The sequence below is a fragment of the Schistocerca nitens genome, chromosome 6 (assembly GCF_023898315.1).
Source record: "Schistocerca nitens isolate TAMUIC-IGC-003100 chromosome 6, iqSchNite1.1, whole genome shotgun sequence".
Lineage (NCBI taxonomy): Eukaryota > Metazoa > Arthropoda > Insecta > Orthoptera > Acrididae > Schistocerca > Schistocerca nitens.
The window spans coordinates 694,579,463-694,598,724 of record NC_064619.1 but is presented as its reverse complement, the minus strand read 5'-3'; the positions used below and the strand labels follow the sequence as shown (position 1 = coordinate 694,598,724).

The following is a 19,262-nucleotide window of genomic DNA, read 5'->3' as shown; positions in this document are numbered from 1 at the left end:
AAGGCTGTAACTCTTTTACCCAGGTCTTTTAACAGTTCTGTACCATAGAATGGTGATGGTGTAGCTGTATATAGGAGCACCCTATCTTTCTGGCACAAGCATTGGTCATCTGCCTGCAGAAACAAGCTCAGGGAGAATAAACCCCTCCCTTTGACTTGTGATTCTTCCTCTCATGCATCTCGCCATGAGAAGATAATCTTAGTGGACTTTGTATAGGGCACCGGCTTTCCAACCGTCATCATCTGTGTAGTGATGACCCTGCACAATTTTGCTGTAACTAATGAACCGTATTTGTCTTCTAAGCAATCCGAGGTTTTAGCAGACACAACACTGACTGTAAAATGCTTTCTATACTTGTAGTAACAAAATGGTGAAGATTGAATTTTTGATCCACGGGCACTGGTTGTTCTAGGAAGTCTTACCAAATGGGCTCTTAACAAATTGTTCATTTTATCTTTTCACTATATATTTTTTTTATTTTTGACTAATGTTCTAGAGCTGCTGTCAGTATTAATTCTGGTTTTATTCAACTACTAATGCCTTTTAAGCTCGTATGTGTCAACTAACTCCAAGAATCACAAAACAGTTTATTTTATTTAGATCATGATTTGGGTACTTGTGACCTTTGCACTCTGAAGCCCCAATAAATTCTCACACTCTACAGTAATGTATATTTTTTTAACTTTACATTTTTCTATATGATATTTTCATATGATTCTATTCATCGTGTTGTCATGAAACACGGTGTGGTTTGATGTTTGTGTGCTGTCAGCAATCACAGCAGGAGGAAGATTGGTGTTTGCATTCTGTGGCAACAAGGAGCATTAAAGGTGGAAGAGTTCAAGCTCAAATGGGAGGAGTGGTTTTTAAGTGTTCCAGCATTTACCCTTGTATTTAGGTAAAATGAGGGAAACCTAAATTAAGATGGCAGGACTGTGATGTTTAACCCCCCTCCTCCTGAATGTCAACCCAATTTGATCATGACTATGTCACCGTGGGTCATTCTGGCACCCACAGCAAGCCGCCAACTCTAAACTTTGAGTAACCCTTAAAGATTCTATAAACATATGTGCAACACGTAAACATTGAAGATTATTGCTGCCGACTGCAATATTGAATTTAAATATGGAGAGAAAAAATGAGAAGGCAAAGGCTCTGGCATAAACGCGATGATCAACAAATATTTTGTGCATTTAGAAAAATAACAGTAACAATATAAGAAAAAAATACGTGGAATTGCCTATGCTTTGTGCAGTTCGAGTGGGATTCAACACAGCGCTGTCACAGTCCTGAATCTAAAACAATGCTCGCTTTCTTTAATGGGAAGCTTGTTTACACCCAGCTGTTGAATCAGTGAATTTCAGTTAAAAAATATTTTCTCTGTTGAATTTTGTTTTGAGAAAGTCCCCCTCCCCTCCTCCTAAATTGAGAACCTTAGTGTTGGGTGTTACTTAGACAGTAGCCATCCCCAACAACCTGTGTTTGTATGGCTACCCAGGTCTTATGATGTGCTAATTTATTTGTATTTGCGTGCTTTAAGATGTGACTTTTGTATTGATGCAATTCATAGAATTAAGGTAATCCTATTCAATATGATAACTACAATAAATACTGGCCATAGCAGGTCACTTAAATTCAACATCTGCAGTGGATGAGGAAAGCCTGAAGGGTTTTTAGCGCATTTTGCGTAGTATATATTGCATGTACAACCAGTAAAACCATGCATTGAACTATTGCGAGTAGCTCTGTACAAGCTATACAGCTATCAGTCATTTTAGAAACCCCACCAAGGTAGCCGAGTGGTCAGCACGACAGAATGTCTATCCTAAGGGTCCGGGTTCGATTCCCAGTTTGGTCAGAGATTTTCTCTGGTCAGGGACTGGGTGTTGTGTTGTCCTATTCATCATCATTTCATCCCCATCAACGCGCAAGTCGCCGAAGTGGCGTCAAATTGAAAGACTTGCACCCTGCGAAAGGTCTACCCAACAGGAGGCCCTAGTCACACGACATTTACATATTATTATTATTATTATTATTATTAAGCTGAAAATAACTGCTACTTTCACTAAGGTATGCATCACCATGAAGTGTAAGTAGCTGTATCTTGTACTTACACCTAATCATGAAATAACAAACACGTATTGAAAGGTATGGTTTCCCATGTGGCCATTAATATTTAATTTTTTGCGGTTTCCCTAAATTATGGTGCAACTGTGGTTCCTTTGAAATAGCCAGGGTCAATTTCCAATTATTAAGCAGCTTGCACTCATGCTCAGCATTTGCCTCTTTGTTGGTGTTAAATAATATTGTAACTACTTGTTCCTTTGTACAATAAAATAAGATGGTAATATAAGGAGACATTTAGATGCCATAAGCAACAACTTAATTAAGCAGGCTTTACCATTCTGAATATTATTATTTTGTGATTTTTTTCAGGTAAAATTAATATGTGGCACAGAAAATTCCATCAGGTCTGTCAGTGAACCTAACAGATGTGAATACGTATTTGAATTTGTAACACCATCGATTTGCCAGCTCAGTGAACATCATGCACACGCACATGAGGAATTATAACAAAGGGCCAGACTACATTTGTGTCTGCGTGTGTATGCGAGTGTCAGTCATTCATGTTTGTGTAAGGGTTAGTGAGTGGTTCAGGGAATTAGCACAAATGAAATACATGTTTGTAAGTAAACATAAGTTCAAGTATGGGAGCGAAAACACTATTGATCTCTTCATGTGATTTAGCAAATTATTTGTTGATTTATGTGTATAGTTTGCCATATTTCAGATGCTTTGTCTATGCCACTGGTTGTGCATTTGCTGCTGTCAAGCCATTCTTCAACAGTATATTTTTACTATTCAATAAGTGGTTTATGCTGTCCTTCTGTTATTTGTCTTAAATACCTGACATGATTAATTACCGGTTTCTGAGTAAACTCATTTTTTTACAGGAAAATTCCTACATTAACTCTTGTTACACTCAAGTAGACTGGCAAGTAGAGTGTAAAACGTACAGTAATAAGCAGTTGATTTTTACCAGTTTTAATGAAAAGTTGTGCATGTCATTCTTTAATTTTGTTTTATGATTTATAAAAAGAATCAAATGTGGCTTATGGCACACTGGAATTTGATTATCCTATTTTCAGCAGAATAATATGTGGAAAATCACAGTATGCAATGTGTAAATAATTACTGTTAAATGAAATTTCATTTGATAGTACCAAGCAAATTTTTCTTTGCATCAAACTTGTTTAGCTGTTGAGTTGAAGTCGTACTGTTCTTGTTATCTGAAATGAATGTAACGAGCATTGGTATTGGATAACATTCCATTGTTGAATGAGTAAATTAAGTATCAGTAAAATAAAAACTTTATTTCATTTTGAGGTACTTCTGCAGAAATTTTATCAACAACACTTTATAATGTACATACACTTTCATACTCATTTCAAAAACCATCAAAAGATATTCCATAAAATTTACGATACACGTAAGGCATACATTAAGAGATTTATGATAAAGATATGTGAAAAATATTGCAAATTATTTAAATATTTAAACAGATCATGGCTTACACGATTACAAGATGCCACACTTTTTGCTCAAATGACACAGGCAATTTCAAGTGGGTAACTTACCCCTAAAAATAGAGAACTTTAAAGACACTGAATTGTGTCTAAATACTGAATTTGAGCATTAGCCTAAATGTTTAATATAAATTCAGTGACAAGACTGCTTATAAGGACTCTTACTACTTTGGTGTCTGAGACAGAAAATTTAAATACAGCAGCTTTTTTTATATTCAGTGATGAAATGCTTTAGTCTTAGATCTGATCAAGTTAGAGAGACATTACTATAATAAACCTGTATGAAATAAATGCTTCAAGGAATACTGTTTTGTCAGCACTGTACATGTGAATTAAGTTCCTGAAGCACAATCATGCGAGTTAAGTTCTTTGATATATGAAAAAACTCTTCTAATTTTTTCATTTTAATAGATAAAATTTATTTAAAAAATAACAAACTTACTTTCAACATTATTACAAATACTGAGTGAAAACACTCAATGTGCCACTGTTCAACGAAGTATTTCACGTACATATAGCCTCCAAACTTGCAACACTAAATAAAAATAAAATCTTTTGTGCGATACTTGCAAGGAAGAATACTGTTTGTTTTCCACTGGCACTCTTTGTTGTTACATATGTACCAAAATGGAATGTGGAATTGAACTGCAGGTATCGTCCACTCCGACCACTCTTTCCATGCACCTTATAATTCAAATTGAATTGCTGTCAACTTCTTGTACTATGGTGCTATTTGTGAACCACTCATTCAACACTGATTGAGAAATCTATTCTCACATTTTGTATGGTACATTATAGTAAACAACATTGTCTCCTCCTGTAACTTATACGCACTCTTTTTCGTTTGTCTTTCCCTCTATGCTCTTTCTGCAACAAGAAGAGAAACACTATTAAAATCTTTGTGCATACACAATTTTAAATTATATTTACAACTTAAACCATACTGTACATTTTGATTGTAGTGGTGTGTGAATCTTGTAGCAAATTAACAATATCAGCATCTATTTTTGTAAAGAGTGTTTTTTCAGTCCCGGATTGCTGTATGTTTCCTATATTCCACAGAGTGAATATTCAGCTTTTGCATGTGGCTATATGAAGCTGTCAGTCAAACATTAGAACTTGATGATGAATATTATATGAAAATCATGATCATTTACATTATGACAGCTTAAAACTTTAAGCTGGTGCAGGGCTCAAACATAGATTTGTGTGTCATAGGAAATATTCTACAAATTGTAACGCATTTCACACAACAAGCACAAATTTGGTCTCGAGTCCCAGGTCTTCACACAGTGTTAACCTGCCAGGAAATGTGATTACAGTAAAGTGAAGGTTCATGTACCGAATCGTCTTGGAGCTGCAGTTTTTCCCAGGATGATAAATACAACAGGGTACATAGCAGAATGACTGCACAGTTAGAAAAGTAGGTTAGAGATATTGATTAACCGAAGCCATGAAACAGTGTGTGTGGGGGCTCTGAATTCTGAACTGGTATAACATTCCCCACTGGATGCAAGGATTCAGGTTAGTGTCTTGGTCCTGACAGTGTCAAATTGCCAGAAAGTTTAATTATGGCTTACACTTCAACATAGGGTAAAAGTAACAGCTGAAGTTAAATATAATTTACTATTTCTTTCATTTTCATGTGACTTCAAATATGTATAGTTATGAAAGATAACCGTACTTGTTTATTAAAGATAGTAAACTCTTAATGTTGAGCTAAATTTGTGTATTACTGATTCTACATACTTTTTTAAATTTTTACTGAGATTTCTTCCTCCCAACACTCTTTACCACGGTTATTTGTGACTCTTCCTTAAAGAATCAAAAGAAAATGTGGGTACAGTTGCAGTTCATAATGATATATATCTCGGAATAAACAAAAATTTGGTGAATTATTTTTTCCACACATCCTTCCTGGAAAACGAAGTAGTGGCCAGTCAAACCATGCACAGTCATAGTTGTCAATAAAGAAGAATCCACATGGAATTATCTATGGAATGTCTGAGTACAATAAAGACGAGCTCTGGTAGACATGAGAGCTCTCCTCCTCAGTTTTTGAACAGTGAGAGATTCCTTGATTGTGATACATTATACAGCATTTGAAACAGGATTAATGAACTAGAAATTTGAAAATTACCTTTAAACACACAATGATCTGAACAGAAATTCTTTGCTTCAATATCGTGATTTAAGGTCAGAAATAGAAATGCAACCACTGTTTGCAAAGAAAATTAGGGCTTAACGTCTCACTGATGACTGATTCATTAGAGATGGAGCACAAGCTTGCTTTGTGAAAGGAATTAGACTGTGCTCATTCAAAGAAACCACCATGGCATTTAGGGAAGTAATGGAAAACCTAGATCAGGATGGTTGAACAAGAACTGGAACTGCAGTCTTCCCGAGTAAGAGTCCTGTATCTTACCACTGTGCTACCTCATTTAGTAACTGTTAGGAAGCAGATCTGACTAATATTGAAGTCATGCTGAGTACTAAAATGCCTATGCAATTGTTTTGGTGGTTCATCTTTCTCAATTTGTAACTAAAGTGAGTACAGTCAGTGTCCTAACATTTACATCCAGGTAAGAAAGATAAAGAGGACGGTCCATCTTAGAAGGCTGCACTGGATTCTAACAATATTTAAACAGACTGCTAAACGAATGAGACTGAAGTAGTATTTACTGAAACAATTGTAAGTGCTTCTTGTCCCTCTGTAACCATGTTACATTCCGTACTGAACATTGGACTATTCTGCATGAAGAAATAGTGATGAGGACAAGTGAAGTAGTCGTATGCAACAAATTGACTGCAATGCAGACAGTTTTAAGGAGAGAATGGCAAGATTGGAAACAATACAGCACTATGTGCATGGGATTAGTATATGAGAAACTGAGTATTCCCATGCACAGACTTGCTTACTTTCTTTCTTTGGGCCTTTGTCCCGCTTCAAAGCGGTGTCAGCTGTGTTATTATGGATTCGGCAGTGTTAGTTGTAGAGGGTGGCCAGATGCCCTTCCTGCCGCCGCCGCCCCGCGACGTAAGTAGTGTAAGTAGCTGTCGGTGTATAGTGTAAGCCATGAAATAGTGCAAACATTTTCAAATGTCTGTGAGCTGTGTAACTGAGGCAGAACATGGGGACCAGCCTGGTATTCACTTAGCAGTATGTGGAAAACTGCCTAAAAACCACATCTAGGCTGGCCGACATACCGGACCCATTGTTAATCTGCCAGGTGGATTCGATCCAGGGCTGGCACGCCTACCCAATATGAAGCAACGCATTAGCGCTCTCAGCTACTCTGGCGGGTCTCCCATGCACAGACTGTATGGACATAAATTTGAAAACAAACCTCACTGGAAAAAGGAGGTATTTGTTTATTTATTTATCGTATGGATTTTTGACACACAAAGATACATAGTGTAGATCACAATTTTACAGTATAAAATTTTATAAACAAACATCTAGTAGAACATTTATGTAATCCATCCACTTTGGAATTGCCTACAGAAAGTATTCTGGTCTACCATGATGATCATGAGCGGCTGTCATCTGTGATGGGTGTAAAGCAGAAGACTACACATGCATCCTCGGTAACACTAGATGAACTGGCAAATATTGGTGGTCAGAAAATCTTGTGCTTGTGATCTCCTGACCATAAAACACACACACACACACACACACACACACACACACAGACAGACACACGAACAAACTTGTACATAACTATCTATGAAAAGTTGTAGCCTATGTCTGTCTAATAAACATTGAGAGTATTGTGCACAAAATCTGAAGTAAATCAACGAAGAATAGAGATTTTTGAAACTATGACTTGCCTTCAAACAGAAGTGTGTGTGTGTAGCTACATCAATTACTGCAAATGAAACTAGAAGCAATCATTTTTACACTATTTCTTGCCACAAGTATTTATCTGTGATTGAATCCTTAACAGCAGTTGACAGATACAAAAGACCCTCACCATAATATTTTTGAACTATACCACCATATATGAAATCATACAGGGAAGCAGTCTACTTCATTGTTTGGATTTTAGGAGCAAAATTACACCCACATTCTGTGCACCTCCTTATTCTTTGACACACTCATAAACAATTTTTCGGGTTCATGGAGCTGTGTTACTTCAATGCAGCTAATTGAAGGCAATTTGTTTATTTCCATACACATTTGCTTCATATATTTATGAATCATCTTCACAAATAAAAGAAGTGAAATGCGTATGGTAATAAACAAACTGCCTTCAACTAGAATATATTTAAACAGTAATGAATGATGGACAACAGAAAAAAATGATTTTTTTTCAGTATTTTCGTACACTGGTGTCCAAAATTAAAGCAACAAACAGAAATCCTGCAAGGTTGCTTTTATTTTACCACAAAACAGTATAATCAGGTGATAGTAAAGTAGAAACAATGCAAAATATTCAAAATGTAAACAAATGCAGCATGCATAATGGTAGACAAAAATGTTCATTTTTTTTCCAGGTTAATGGTTTTGTACACACATTCAGACAACTTGTTAATGTGTTCAGTATCGAGTATGGCCCCCCTCTGGCAGTAATAAAAGCCTGACCACAATAGGGCATGCTGTGTCTGATGTCATCAGTCTCATGTCAAGGCAATAACGCCAATTCTTCCTGCAGAGCTGCTCGTGGATGCTGAGGTGATGGAAGCCATCTCCCCAGTGCATCCCAGGCATGCTCTATGGGATTCAAATCATGAGAGCGAGCAGGCCACACCATGCGTGCAGTATCTTTCATTTCCAAGAAAACATCAACCACCCATGCTCTATAAAATCGAGCATTATCATCCATCAATGTGAGGTCTGGGTCCACAGCATCGCGCAAAAACCGTGAATGAGGGCCCTCCCCTAGGTTTTCGTACACAGTTTCGGTCTCTATAAACTGTCGCCACATCCAAGAAACAACAGAATGAATCACACTAAGCCACTGGACCACATCAGTTTGCCACTGTCCTGCTTCCATTCTTTCTGTGGCCCTCCACCGCAGAAAGCCTGACAGGCATCTTCTCTGGGCAATACTACAGTCTGTGATGGTGTACACAGCAATTGTGGGTGTGGGACTACCCAATTCATTTTACAGGTACCCTGACATCATCGTTGGCAGGTTGTCCATTGACTGGAATGTCATCTTCCATGCAGAACAAGATCATACACACAACTGGTTGACAATCTGTATGATTATATTGTGAATTAGACATGGGATGGGGAAATGAGTTTGTTGCTTTAATTTTGGACACCAGTGTAGATGTAGTTGTACAATGTGGTACGACACACCATTCCGGAAAGTAAAATCATTTAGGACAGTTTCCAGAATATAGTCCAAATATCCTATTGTTATTACGCATGCTTGGAAACAAATGGCCAGTGAAATTTGAACAGTATTACGTACTCTAAACAAACGTTTTGGTACTGCAAAGAATAGCATGCCTGTGTCGGCTGCTATCCACTTCAGATTCGTGCCGATCTGCGGCAGATTGCTTTTGATTGGTTGGCGTAAGGAGAACTGACAACATCGTCTTGGTTTGCTAGAAACGTACAGCACTGCTTCCAAAATGCTTACAGAATAATGTGGGGGCTCTGCTTCGAAAACGTCGCTCGGCGCGCTCACCTACCGATCCGATTGGCTGAAAGATACAGAATAGGGCCCTTGGGCTAATGACTGTATCGGTTGGATCCTAGATGACTGGAAACCATGGCCTGGTAAGATGAGTCCCGGGCTACAATTGTTCACGATTGGTTTGAAGAACACTCGAGACAATTAGAGCAAACGGTTTGGCCACCCAGATCGCCCAATATGAATCCCACTGAACATAATGAAGAGGTCAGTATGTTGCACAAAATCTTGCACCATCAACACTTTCACAATTATGAATGGCTCAATATTTCTTCAGGGGACTTCCGACGACTTGCTGAGTTCATGCCGTGGTGTCGAGTTACTGCACTATGCTGGGCAAATGGAGGTATCCCAGAGTGCATCTAAAATGGGTGTACTCTGCGTCCGAACTATTATTAGAGTACTGAGTAAAAATTTGAAGTAAATGAGTCAAGTGCTTCTTGAGGTCTCTGGTAACAATGTTTAACTACAACTTGTCTTTACATAGTACGAGGGCAGTTCAATAAGTAATGCAACACATTTTTTTTCTCGGCCAATTTTGGTTGAAAAAACCGGAAATTTCTTGTGGAATATTTTCAAACATTCCCGCTTCGTCTCGTATAGTTTCATTGACTTCCGACAGGTGGCAGCGCTGTACGGAGCTGTTAAAATGGCGTCTGTAACGGATGTGCGTTGCAAACAACGGGCAGTGATCGAGTTTCTTTTGGCGGAAAACCAGGGCATCTCAGATATTCATAGGCGCTTGCAGAATGTCTACGGTGATCTGGCAGTGGACAAAAGCACGGTGAGTCGTTGGGCAAAGCGTGTGTCATCATCGCCGCAAGGTCAAGCAAGACTGTCTGATCTCCCGCGTGCGGGCCGGCCGTGCACAGCTGTGACTCCTGCAATGGCGGAGCGTGCGAACACACTCGTTCGAGATGATCGACGGATCACCATCAAACAACTCAGTGCTCAACTTGACATCTCTGTTGGTAGTGCTGTCACAATTGCTCACCAGTTGGGATATTCAAAGGTTTGTTCCCGCTGGGTCCCTCGTTGTCTAACCGAACACCATAAAGAGCAAAGGAGAACCATCTGTGCGGAATTGCTTGCTCGTCATGTGGCTGAGGGTGACAATTTCTTGTCAAAGATTGTTACAGGCGATGAAACATGGGTTCATCACTTCGAACCTGAAACAAACCGGCAATCAATGGAGTGGCGCCACACCCACTCCCCTACCAAGAAAAAGTTTAAAGCCATACCCTCAGCCGGTAAAGTCATGGTTACAGTCTTCTGGGACGCTGAAGGGGTTATTCTGTTCGATGTCCTTCCCCATGGTCAAACGATCAACTCTGAAGTGTATTGTGCTACTCTTCAGAAATTGAAGAAACGACTTCAGCGTGTTCGTAGGCACAAAAATCTGAACGAACTTCTCCTTCTTCATGACAACGCAAGACCTCACACAAGTCTTCGCACCCGATAGGAGCTCACAAAACTTCAGTGGACTGTTCTTCCTCATGCACCCTACAGCCCCGATCTCGCACCGTCGGATTTCCATATGTTTGGCCCAATGAAGGACGCAATCCGTGGGAGGCACTACGCGGATGATGAAGAAGTTATTGATGCAGTACGACGTTGGCTCCGACATCGACCAGTGGAATGGTACCGTGCAGGCATACAGGCCCTCATTTCAAGGTGGCGTAAGGCCGTAGCATTGAATGGAGATTACGTTGAAAAATAGTGTTGTGTAGCTAAAAGATTGGGGAATAACCTGGTGTATTTCAATGCTGAATAAAACAACCCCTGTTTCAGAAAAAAAAAGTGTTGCATTACTTATTGAACTGCCCTCGTAGTATAGATTAGAAGTTACATTACATTTTTAGGGTGATAAATCATCAAAGAAAAATTTGAAACGTAAATGTTGTTCACAACATACATTTTATGAAATCATTTTTGAAGTGAAACCTTTTTTTACTGAATCAATGAGATGAAAACAAGAGCATTGAATTGCTGATGCATGGTCAAATGTACTTTAATTGGATCTTCTCTTGAAAATTCTTACCCTTACTGTTACAGGAGCACTTCGTAGTCTTTTAATTAGATTACTGACTTGACAATAGAAATATACATAACGCTGTTGAGGAAGAGTTGTAGATTTGAGTGGAATGATCTTCATAGCACATATTACCATTACTTCACCTTCCTCATTGGTGAATGTCTCATCATACAATCAGATATCTGCTTGGCACTCCACGAATACACCAACTGAATTGTTGTTTGCAACATATGGTTTTAATGTTGTTTCCTAGAATTTTGCACAAAGCTATTGTGTTAATTTCCCTGAAATGGAGCAAGAAGTGACAGAATTCTTATATTATTCTTGTAATTTCTTGACTGTACCCTTCTACTCTACTAGTAAATCTTTAGACACAGTTTTCTTTTTTTCCTCCAGCCCACTCAGGTGAGATACTCTAGGAACTTGGAAGGGTCATCTACCTCCTCATAGTCACACAGTTTGGGGGGACCTGTCCCGCCCTCCCCCTTGGTTAGGATGCATTTATTGATGGTAACTTTTTCACTATTGCGTCACCTGTATCATTGTGTTATGATCAGAATTCCTCAGTCACCATAATAGCTTGAAGCCATCAGATTGAAATATTGGAAGAACTAATGATGTTCTAGTTGCATGCTTGAAATAATATTCTTGTGCATTAAAAGTTTGTTTTCGTTATGTATTGCTGCTTTAGTGTTTTTTACAGGATGAAGCAGCCAATGTGTTCTGAGAAGTGTTTCTTAAAATTTCAACCTGTTTACATTATTTTATCCACAATGGCTTGACAAAACCACCTCTTTGTTTTTCTTTTCAGGATATAAATGTAACTGAAGAATAAAACTGCAACCATTCAGACTTTTTGAATGAATGATTTACTTCACCATGATTAGTTTGGGCCTAGGCCTAGCATCAGATGGCAGTGAGAAATTCTCCTAAAAATATCACACGTTTTTTCCTGTAATATAACAGCAAATTCTACCAAATTCTGTACATTTTATTTATTTTACGCTCTCACAATGTGTATTAAATGACTGGTTTCTAGCACCTATGCTATTAGGTTTATCTCACTAGGGGTAAGATAGATACAGCCTACAGGAAAATTAGAGAGACCTTTGGAGAAAAGAGAGCCACTTGTATGAATATCAAGAGCTTAGATGGAAACCCAGTTCTAAGCAAAGAGGGGAAAGCAGAAAGGGGGAAGGAGAATATAGAGGGTCTATACAAGGGTGATGTACTTGAGGACAATATTATGGAAATGGAAGATGTAGATGAAGATGAAATGGGAGATACGATAATGCATAAAGAGTTTGACAGAGCGCTGAAATACCTGAGTCAAAACAATGCCCTGGGAGTAGACAACATTCCATTAGAACTACTGATGGCCTTGGGAGAGCCAATCCTGACAAAACTCTACCATCTGGTGAGCAAGATGTACGAGACAGGCGAAATACCCTCAGACTTCAAGAAGAATATAATAATTCCAATCCCAAAGAAAGCAGGTGTTGACAGATGTGAAAATTACCCAACTATCAGTTTAATAAGTCACAGCTGCAAAATACTAACGCGAATTATTTACAGACGAATGGAAAAACTGGTAGAAGCCAACCTCGGGGAAGATCAGTTTGGATTCCGTAGAAATGTTGGAACACGTGAGGCAATACTGTCCTTATGAATTATCTTACAAGAAAGATTAAGGAAAGGCAAACCTACGTTTCTAGCATTTGTAGACTTAGAGAAAGCTTTTGACAATGTTGACTGGAATACTCTCTTTCAAATTCTGAAGGTGGCAGGGGTAAAATACAGGGAGCGAAGGGTTGTTTACAATTTGTACAGAAACCAGACTGCAGTTATAAGAGTTGAGGGGCATGAAAGGGAAGTATTGGTTGGGAAAGGAGTGAGACAGGGTTGTAGCCTCTCCCCGATGTTATTCAATCTGTATATTGAGCAAAATAACTGATGATGGTCGAAGTAGAGAGGATATAAAATGTAGACTGGCAATGGCAAGGAATCGTTTCTGAAAGTATTTGTATGGAGTGTAGCCATGTATGGAAGTGAAACATGGACAATAAATAGTTTGGACAAGAAGAGAATAGAAGCTTTCGAAATGTGGTGCTACAGAAGAATGTTGAAGATTAGGTGGGTAGATAACGTAACTAGTGAGGAGGTATTGAATAGGATTGGGGAGAAGAGAAATTTGTGGCATAACTTGACTAGAAGAAGGGATCGGTTGGTAGGACATGTCCTGAGGCGAAAGCAGCAGAAAATTTTGTTCAAAACTGAAGCATAATCCTATGACACTGAATTTTTATACAGCACAGATGGGACAGGCTTTATTTGGAAGGTTTTGCCTGAACCAACTAAAGCTTCTGAAGGGGGAACAAGTGCTCCTGGCCATAAGGTTAGCAAAGATGATACCATGGTGAACTGTGGAAATTCTATGAGAAAACGATTGCTACTTAGTTTTGCAAATGGTACAATTGAATTTTCACACCTAAAAGTAAAAAAAATACCAAAAGATTATAGGGAAAGAAGGCATTAAGGTAAAGTTAATCCTGGGCAATGCACCCACCCGCCAAAAGCCTTCTTGACAGAGAAGTTGGATGTTTCAAAACACTTCCTGCTGCCAAATGTAACTGGTTTGCTGCAGAAAATGGACCAATCTGTTATTGAAATTATGAAACAACATTACCGAAGACAGGTGTTGAGGAAGCTTTTGATAAAAATGGAAATGAAGAAGGCATTGCAGCTAATCAGCAGATATTGAATTTAAAAGGCTGCTCCTACATGGTGGTGGAAGAATGGAATTTGGTGAAGAAAACCACATCAGAAAGAGCTTGATATAAATTGAAAGGATTTCCAACCAAAGATGAGGTACAGAAAGACAAAGATGGAAAGAACAAGTGTGAAAAGGGGGAGAAAGAAATACAGCATAGGATGAAATATCACTTGAGACATAAGAGAGATCATTTTGAAAATTCCTTGACATTCTGACTGCAGAGTAGAAGAAATTCAAGTGGCTTGCTTGTGATTCTCAGTGACAATGAAACCATTCAATTGTAACCAGACACAGGTTCGTCAGCTGGTGAGGCATTTGCGTGTCTTGACACTGTGCTAACACGCATGGTGCAGCAGCCTTAGTGTTACCATACATACTGCTGCTCGCCATCAAGCAGATGTGAGATTTGGCTACATGAAAACGATTGAAGACAGCAAAACAACTGAATCTGAACGATTTGTTCAAGAACTGAAACTGCATGTAAGTGCAGTATCATACAAAATCTAAACAACATTGCTTTGAAAACATTAGAATTAATATTATCGTAGTATGTATACACAAATTTAGCTTTAAAAAAGAAAGAAATGACCTGCTTTAATGATTTATCCAACTATCTGGATATTTCATTACCCAGATCAGTTCTGGTCTGAGTCACTGGATAATTGGAGTTCTACTCTATGCTCACCACTTTTTTCAGCTATGTGAATATTTTAGGCAGTAACTGCTGAGGTTCTCTCTGTAGTCTTGACACAGTCGTAAAAACTTTCATTTTTTATTTTTTAGGAAACTGTGTAGTTTTCTGTTTCATTCTAGATAGTGATTCATAAATATTACCAAAGTCCACAAGATATACTTCTGGTCATTCAAATTGCTACACCAGGAAGTACAGTACAGTATGAATAAACTCAATTTATCTGGTAAGTGATTTGGGGGTAAGGTGCAAAATTTACTACACAGATCTGCACCCTCTAATGAAAAAAATGGCTCTAACCCAGCTGGACATTGAGTCTTAACTGATCTTTGATGACAGTTACGGGTACATACGGTATATGCTTTCATGGTCTGTATTTGTGTCCTGATGTCCACAAAACAAAATTCACCACAAGAAGTTATGGGTACATTACTCCATGCTGATTCAAGTTTGCCCGAGTTGTGGCATGCCAGTCTCTTTCAGCAACCGATGACGATGCAGGTTTTTAATGAGTAAATGATATGGGGAATGTGATACCCCATGTAGCAGTGGAACAAGGTAGGTCTGGATGGCAAGGAAACATGAGGTCTTATGTTATTTTGTTGGCAAAAGACCATAACAGCGACTTAAGATATAGCACAGGCATTGGCCATATCAAAAATTTGATGCTTGTTGTCCAAATCACCACCTGGTAATGGGCATGTATGACAATGACAAATGCAGTCTGACAATGTTTGTTCCACTTGGAGCCTCCACACATCCATATGTCCATCATGATGCTGTGTGTTGTACTACGATACGTCTGAAAAGATAACATGGTAGGTGCCACTGCAGGATCCAGTGTTGTGTGCACCACAGTCAGTGCACCTCTCTGCTGCTGCATCTAAGGAAGCCACAACAACTGTCACTTCGTTGATAGTCCATAGTTCTCCAGACATAATTGCACTATTTGTATGGACATTTGTCTTGCTGCTAACAAGCCCATTTCATGACTCAAGATATGTGTTCTGGCTGTACAATCTTGTACGTCCAAGTGAACCACATATCTGTCCTCTTAGGCACTAGTTACATAGGGGGAGAGAGATGCTTCATGGCGTTGGATATGGTGCACCTGAACTCAAATTCCGTGTTCAAATTAGTCTTGAGATTAGTCTTGAGACTAACACAAGCAACAATATTGTGAAATTATAAACCACTGTCTTGATAGGCCACCATCCAGCTGCAGCTGAATCCCACCAAAGGCTGGTAGACATTTCTCTTATACAGGGTGTTACAAAAAGGTATGGCCAAACTTTCAGGAAACATTCCTCACACACACAGAAAGAAAATTTGTTATGTGGACATGTGTCCGGAAACGCTTACTTTCCATGTTAGAGCTCATTTTATTACTTCTCTTCAAGTCACATTAATCATGGAATCGAAACACACAGCAACAGAACGTACCAGCGTGACTTCAAACACTTTGTGGCAGGAAATGTTCAAAATGTCCTCCGTTAGCGAGGATACATGCATCCACCCTCCGTCGCATGGAATCCCTGATGCAGCCCTGGAGAATGACGTATTGTATCACAGCCGTCCACAATACGAGCACGAAGAGTCTCTACATTTGGTACCGGGGTTGCGTAGACAAGAGCTTTCAAATGCCCCCATAAATGAGTCAAGAGGGTTGAGATCAGGAGAGCGTGGATGCCATGGAATTGGTCTGCCTCTACCAATGCATCGGTCACCGAATCTGTTGTTGAGAAGCATACGAACACTTCGACTGAAATGTGCAGGAACTCCATCGTGCATGAACCACATGTTGTGTCGTAAAGGCACATGTTCTAGCAGCACAGGTAGAGTATCCCGTATGAAATCATGATAACGTGCTCCATTGAGCTAGGTGGAAGAACATGGGGCCCAATCAAGACATCACCAACAATGCCTGCCCAAACGTTCACAGAAAATTTGTGTTGATGACGCGATTGCACAATTGCATGCGGATTCTCGTCAGCCCACACATGTTGATTGTGAAAATTTACAATTTGATCACGTTGGAATGAAGCCTCATCCGTAAAGAGAACATTTGCACTGAAATGAGGATTGATACATTATTGGATGAACCATTCGCAGAAGTGTACCAGTGGAAGCCAATCAGCTGCTGATAGTGCCTGCACACGCTGTACATGGTACGGAAACAACTGGGTCTCCCGTAGCACTCTCCATACAGTGACGTGGTCAATGTTACCTTGTACAGCAGCAACTTCTCTGATGCCGACATTAGGGTTATCGTCAACTGCATGAAGAATTGCCTCGTCCATTGCAGGTGTCCTCGTCGTTCTAGGTCTTCCCCAGTCACGAGTCATAGGCTGCAATGTTCCGTGCTCCCTAAGACGCCGATCAATTGCTTCGAACGTCTTCCTGTCGGGACACCTTCGTTCTGTAAATCTGTCTCGATACAAACGTACCCCGCCACGGCTATTGCCCCATGCTAATCCATACATCAAATGGGCATCTGCCAACTCCGCATTTGTAAACATTGCACTGACTGCAAAACCACGTTCGTGATGAACACCAACCTGTTGATGCTACGTACTGTTGTGCTTGATGGTAGTACTGTAGAGCAATGAGTCGCATGTCAACACAAGCACCGAAGTCAATATTACCTTCCTTCAACTGGGCCTACTGGCAGTGAATCGAGGAAGTACAGTACATACTGACGAAACTAAAATGAGCTCTAACATGGAAATTAAGCGTTTCCGGACACATGTCCACATAGCATCGTTTCTTTATTTGTGTGTGAGGAATGTTTCCTGAAAGTTTGGCCGTACCTTTTTGTAACACCCTGTACACACATTGCACATGATATTAGTCCTACCTATTTTGTGTGGTTGCATTGAAATGCTAATCATTTGCACATTGAAACATGTAGTACATTTCATGCCAATCTGATGTCTGCTCTATGCCCCCTTCGAAGTACTGCAATTATAATGGCCAGGAATGTACTACTATACAGTCAGAGATTCAACCGCTATCGCACCACAACATCTACCCTAATCACACAAATGCCACTGCAAACATGTTGCTCTAGTACATTTTACAACTCCCAAGCAATGTGTTGGTTAATGTATGGTGGTGACCACTTGTCGTCTTGATAGATCTGTTTCTCTATTTTGTCCACAGCATGAGGGTTACAAGCTGTTTTGACAATAGTATTCACAAAGTCTACATTATTTTATAATATAGGAACAGCCCTAGGTCTTTAATCAGACTGTAGAAGCAGCATGTTTGTCAAACACATTACAGACATATGTCCTATTTTTATATGCCTCATTTTAGGGTTTGTGAGTGATGGTACCTCCCCCCATGAACCATGGACCTTGCCGTTGCACGGAGGCTTGTGTGCCTCAATGATACAGATAGCAGTACCATAGGTGCAACCACAACGGAGGGGTATCTGTTGAGAGGCCAGACAAACGTGTGGTTCCTGAAGAGGGGCAGCAGCCTTTTCAGTAGTTGCAGGGGCAACAGTCTGGATGATTGACTGATCTGGCCTTGTAACATTAACCAAAACGGCCTTGCTGTTGTGGTACTGCGAACGGCTGAAAGCAAGGGGAAACTACAGCCATAATTTTTCCCGAGGGCATGCAGCTTTACTGTAGGGTTAAATGATGATGGCGTCCTCTTGGGTAAAATATTCCGGAGGTAAAATAGTCCCCCATTCGGATCTCCGGGCGGGGACTACTCAAGAGGACGTCATTATCAGGAGAAAGAAAACTGGCGTTCTACGGATCGGAGCGTGGAATGTCAGATCCCTTAATCGGGCAGGTACGTTAGAAAATTTAAAAAGGGAAATTGATAGGTTGAAGTTAGATTTAGTGGGAATTAGTGAAGTTCGGTGGCAGGAGGAACAAGACTTTTGGTCAGTGCAATACAGGGTTATAAATACAAAATCAAATAGGGGTAATGCAGGAGTAGGTTTAATAATGAATAAAAAAAATACGAGTGCGGGTAAGCTACTACGAACACATTATTGTGCCGATGAACGCATTATTGTGGCCAAGATAGACACGAAGCCCATGCCTACTACAGTAGTACAAGTTTATATGCCAACTAGCTCTGCAAATGATGAAGAAATTGAAGAAATGTATGATGAGATAAAAGAAATTATTCAAGTAGTGAAGGGAGACAAAAATTTAATAGTCATGGGTGACTGGAATTCGACAGTAGGAAAAGGGAGAGAAGGAAACATAGTAGGTGAATATGGATTGGGGCTAAGAAATGAAAGAGGAAGCTGTATAGTAGAATTTTGCACAGAGCATAACTTAATCATAGCTAACACTTGGTTCAAGAATCATAAAAGAAGGTTGCATACATGGAAGAATCCTGGAGATACTAAAAGGTATCAGATAGATTATGTAATGGTAAGAAAGAGATTTAGGAACCAGGTTTTAAATTGTAGGACATTTCCTGGGGCAGATGTGGACTCTGACCACAATCTATTGGCTATGAATTGTAGATTAAAACTGAAGAAATTGCAAAAAGGTGG

The 19,262-nt window shown here is 39.5% G+C and overlaps 2 protein-coding genes across 6 annotated transcripts in view; one reads left to right on the top strand and one right to left on the bottom strand.

Moving 5' to 3' along the window:
• The window catches only part of LOC126263201 (glucosidase 2 subunit beta), a 196,740-nt gene extending 193,350 nt beyond the window's left edge, over window positions 1-3,390 (top strand). For both annotated transcript variants that reach the window (XM_049960264.1, XM_049960263.1), the window contains one exon: window positions 2,437-3,390. In XM_049960264.1, the coding sequence (XP_049816221.1) occupies window positions 2,437-2,574 (138 nt within the window). In that variant the 3' untranslated portion in view covers window positions 2,575-3,390. The remainder of the gene's footprint in view (window positions 1-2,436) is intronic.
• A 110-nt stretch (window positions 3,391-3,500) lies between these two features.
• Window positions 3,501-19,262, bottom strand: part of LOC126263202 (GTPase HRas) — a 66,725-nt gene continuing 50,963 nt past the window's right edge. For 2 of the 4 annotated variants that reach the window (XM_049960266.1, XM_049960267.1), the window contains one exon: window positions 4,035-4,454. In XM_049960266.1, the coding sequence (XP_049816223.1) occupies window positions 4,380-4,454 (75 nt within the window). In that variant the 3' untranslated portion in view covers window positions 4,035-4,379. Of the gene's footprint in view, window positions 4,455-19,262 lie in introns of all 4 variants that reach the window. The other 2 variants (XM_049960265.1, XM_049960268.1) reach the window with 2 other exon arrangements.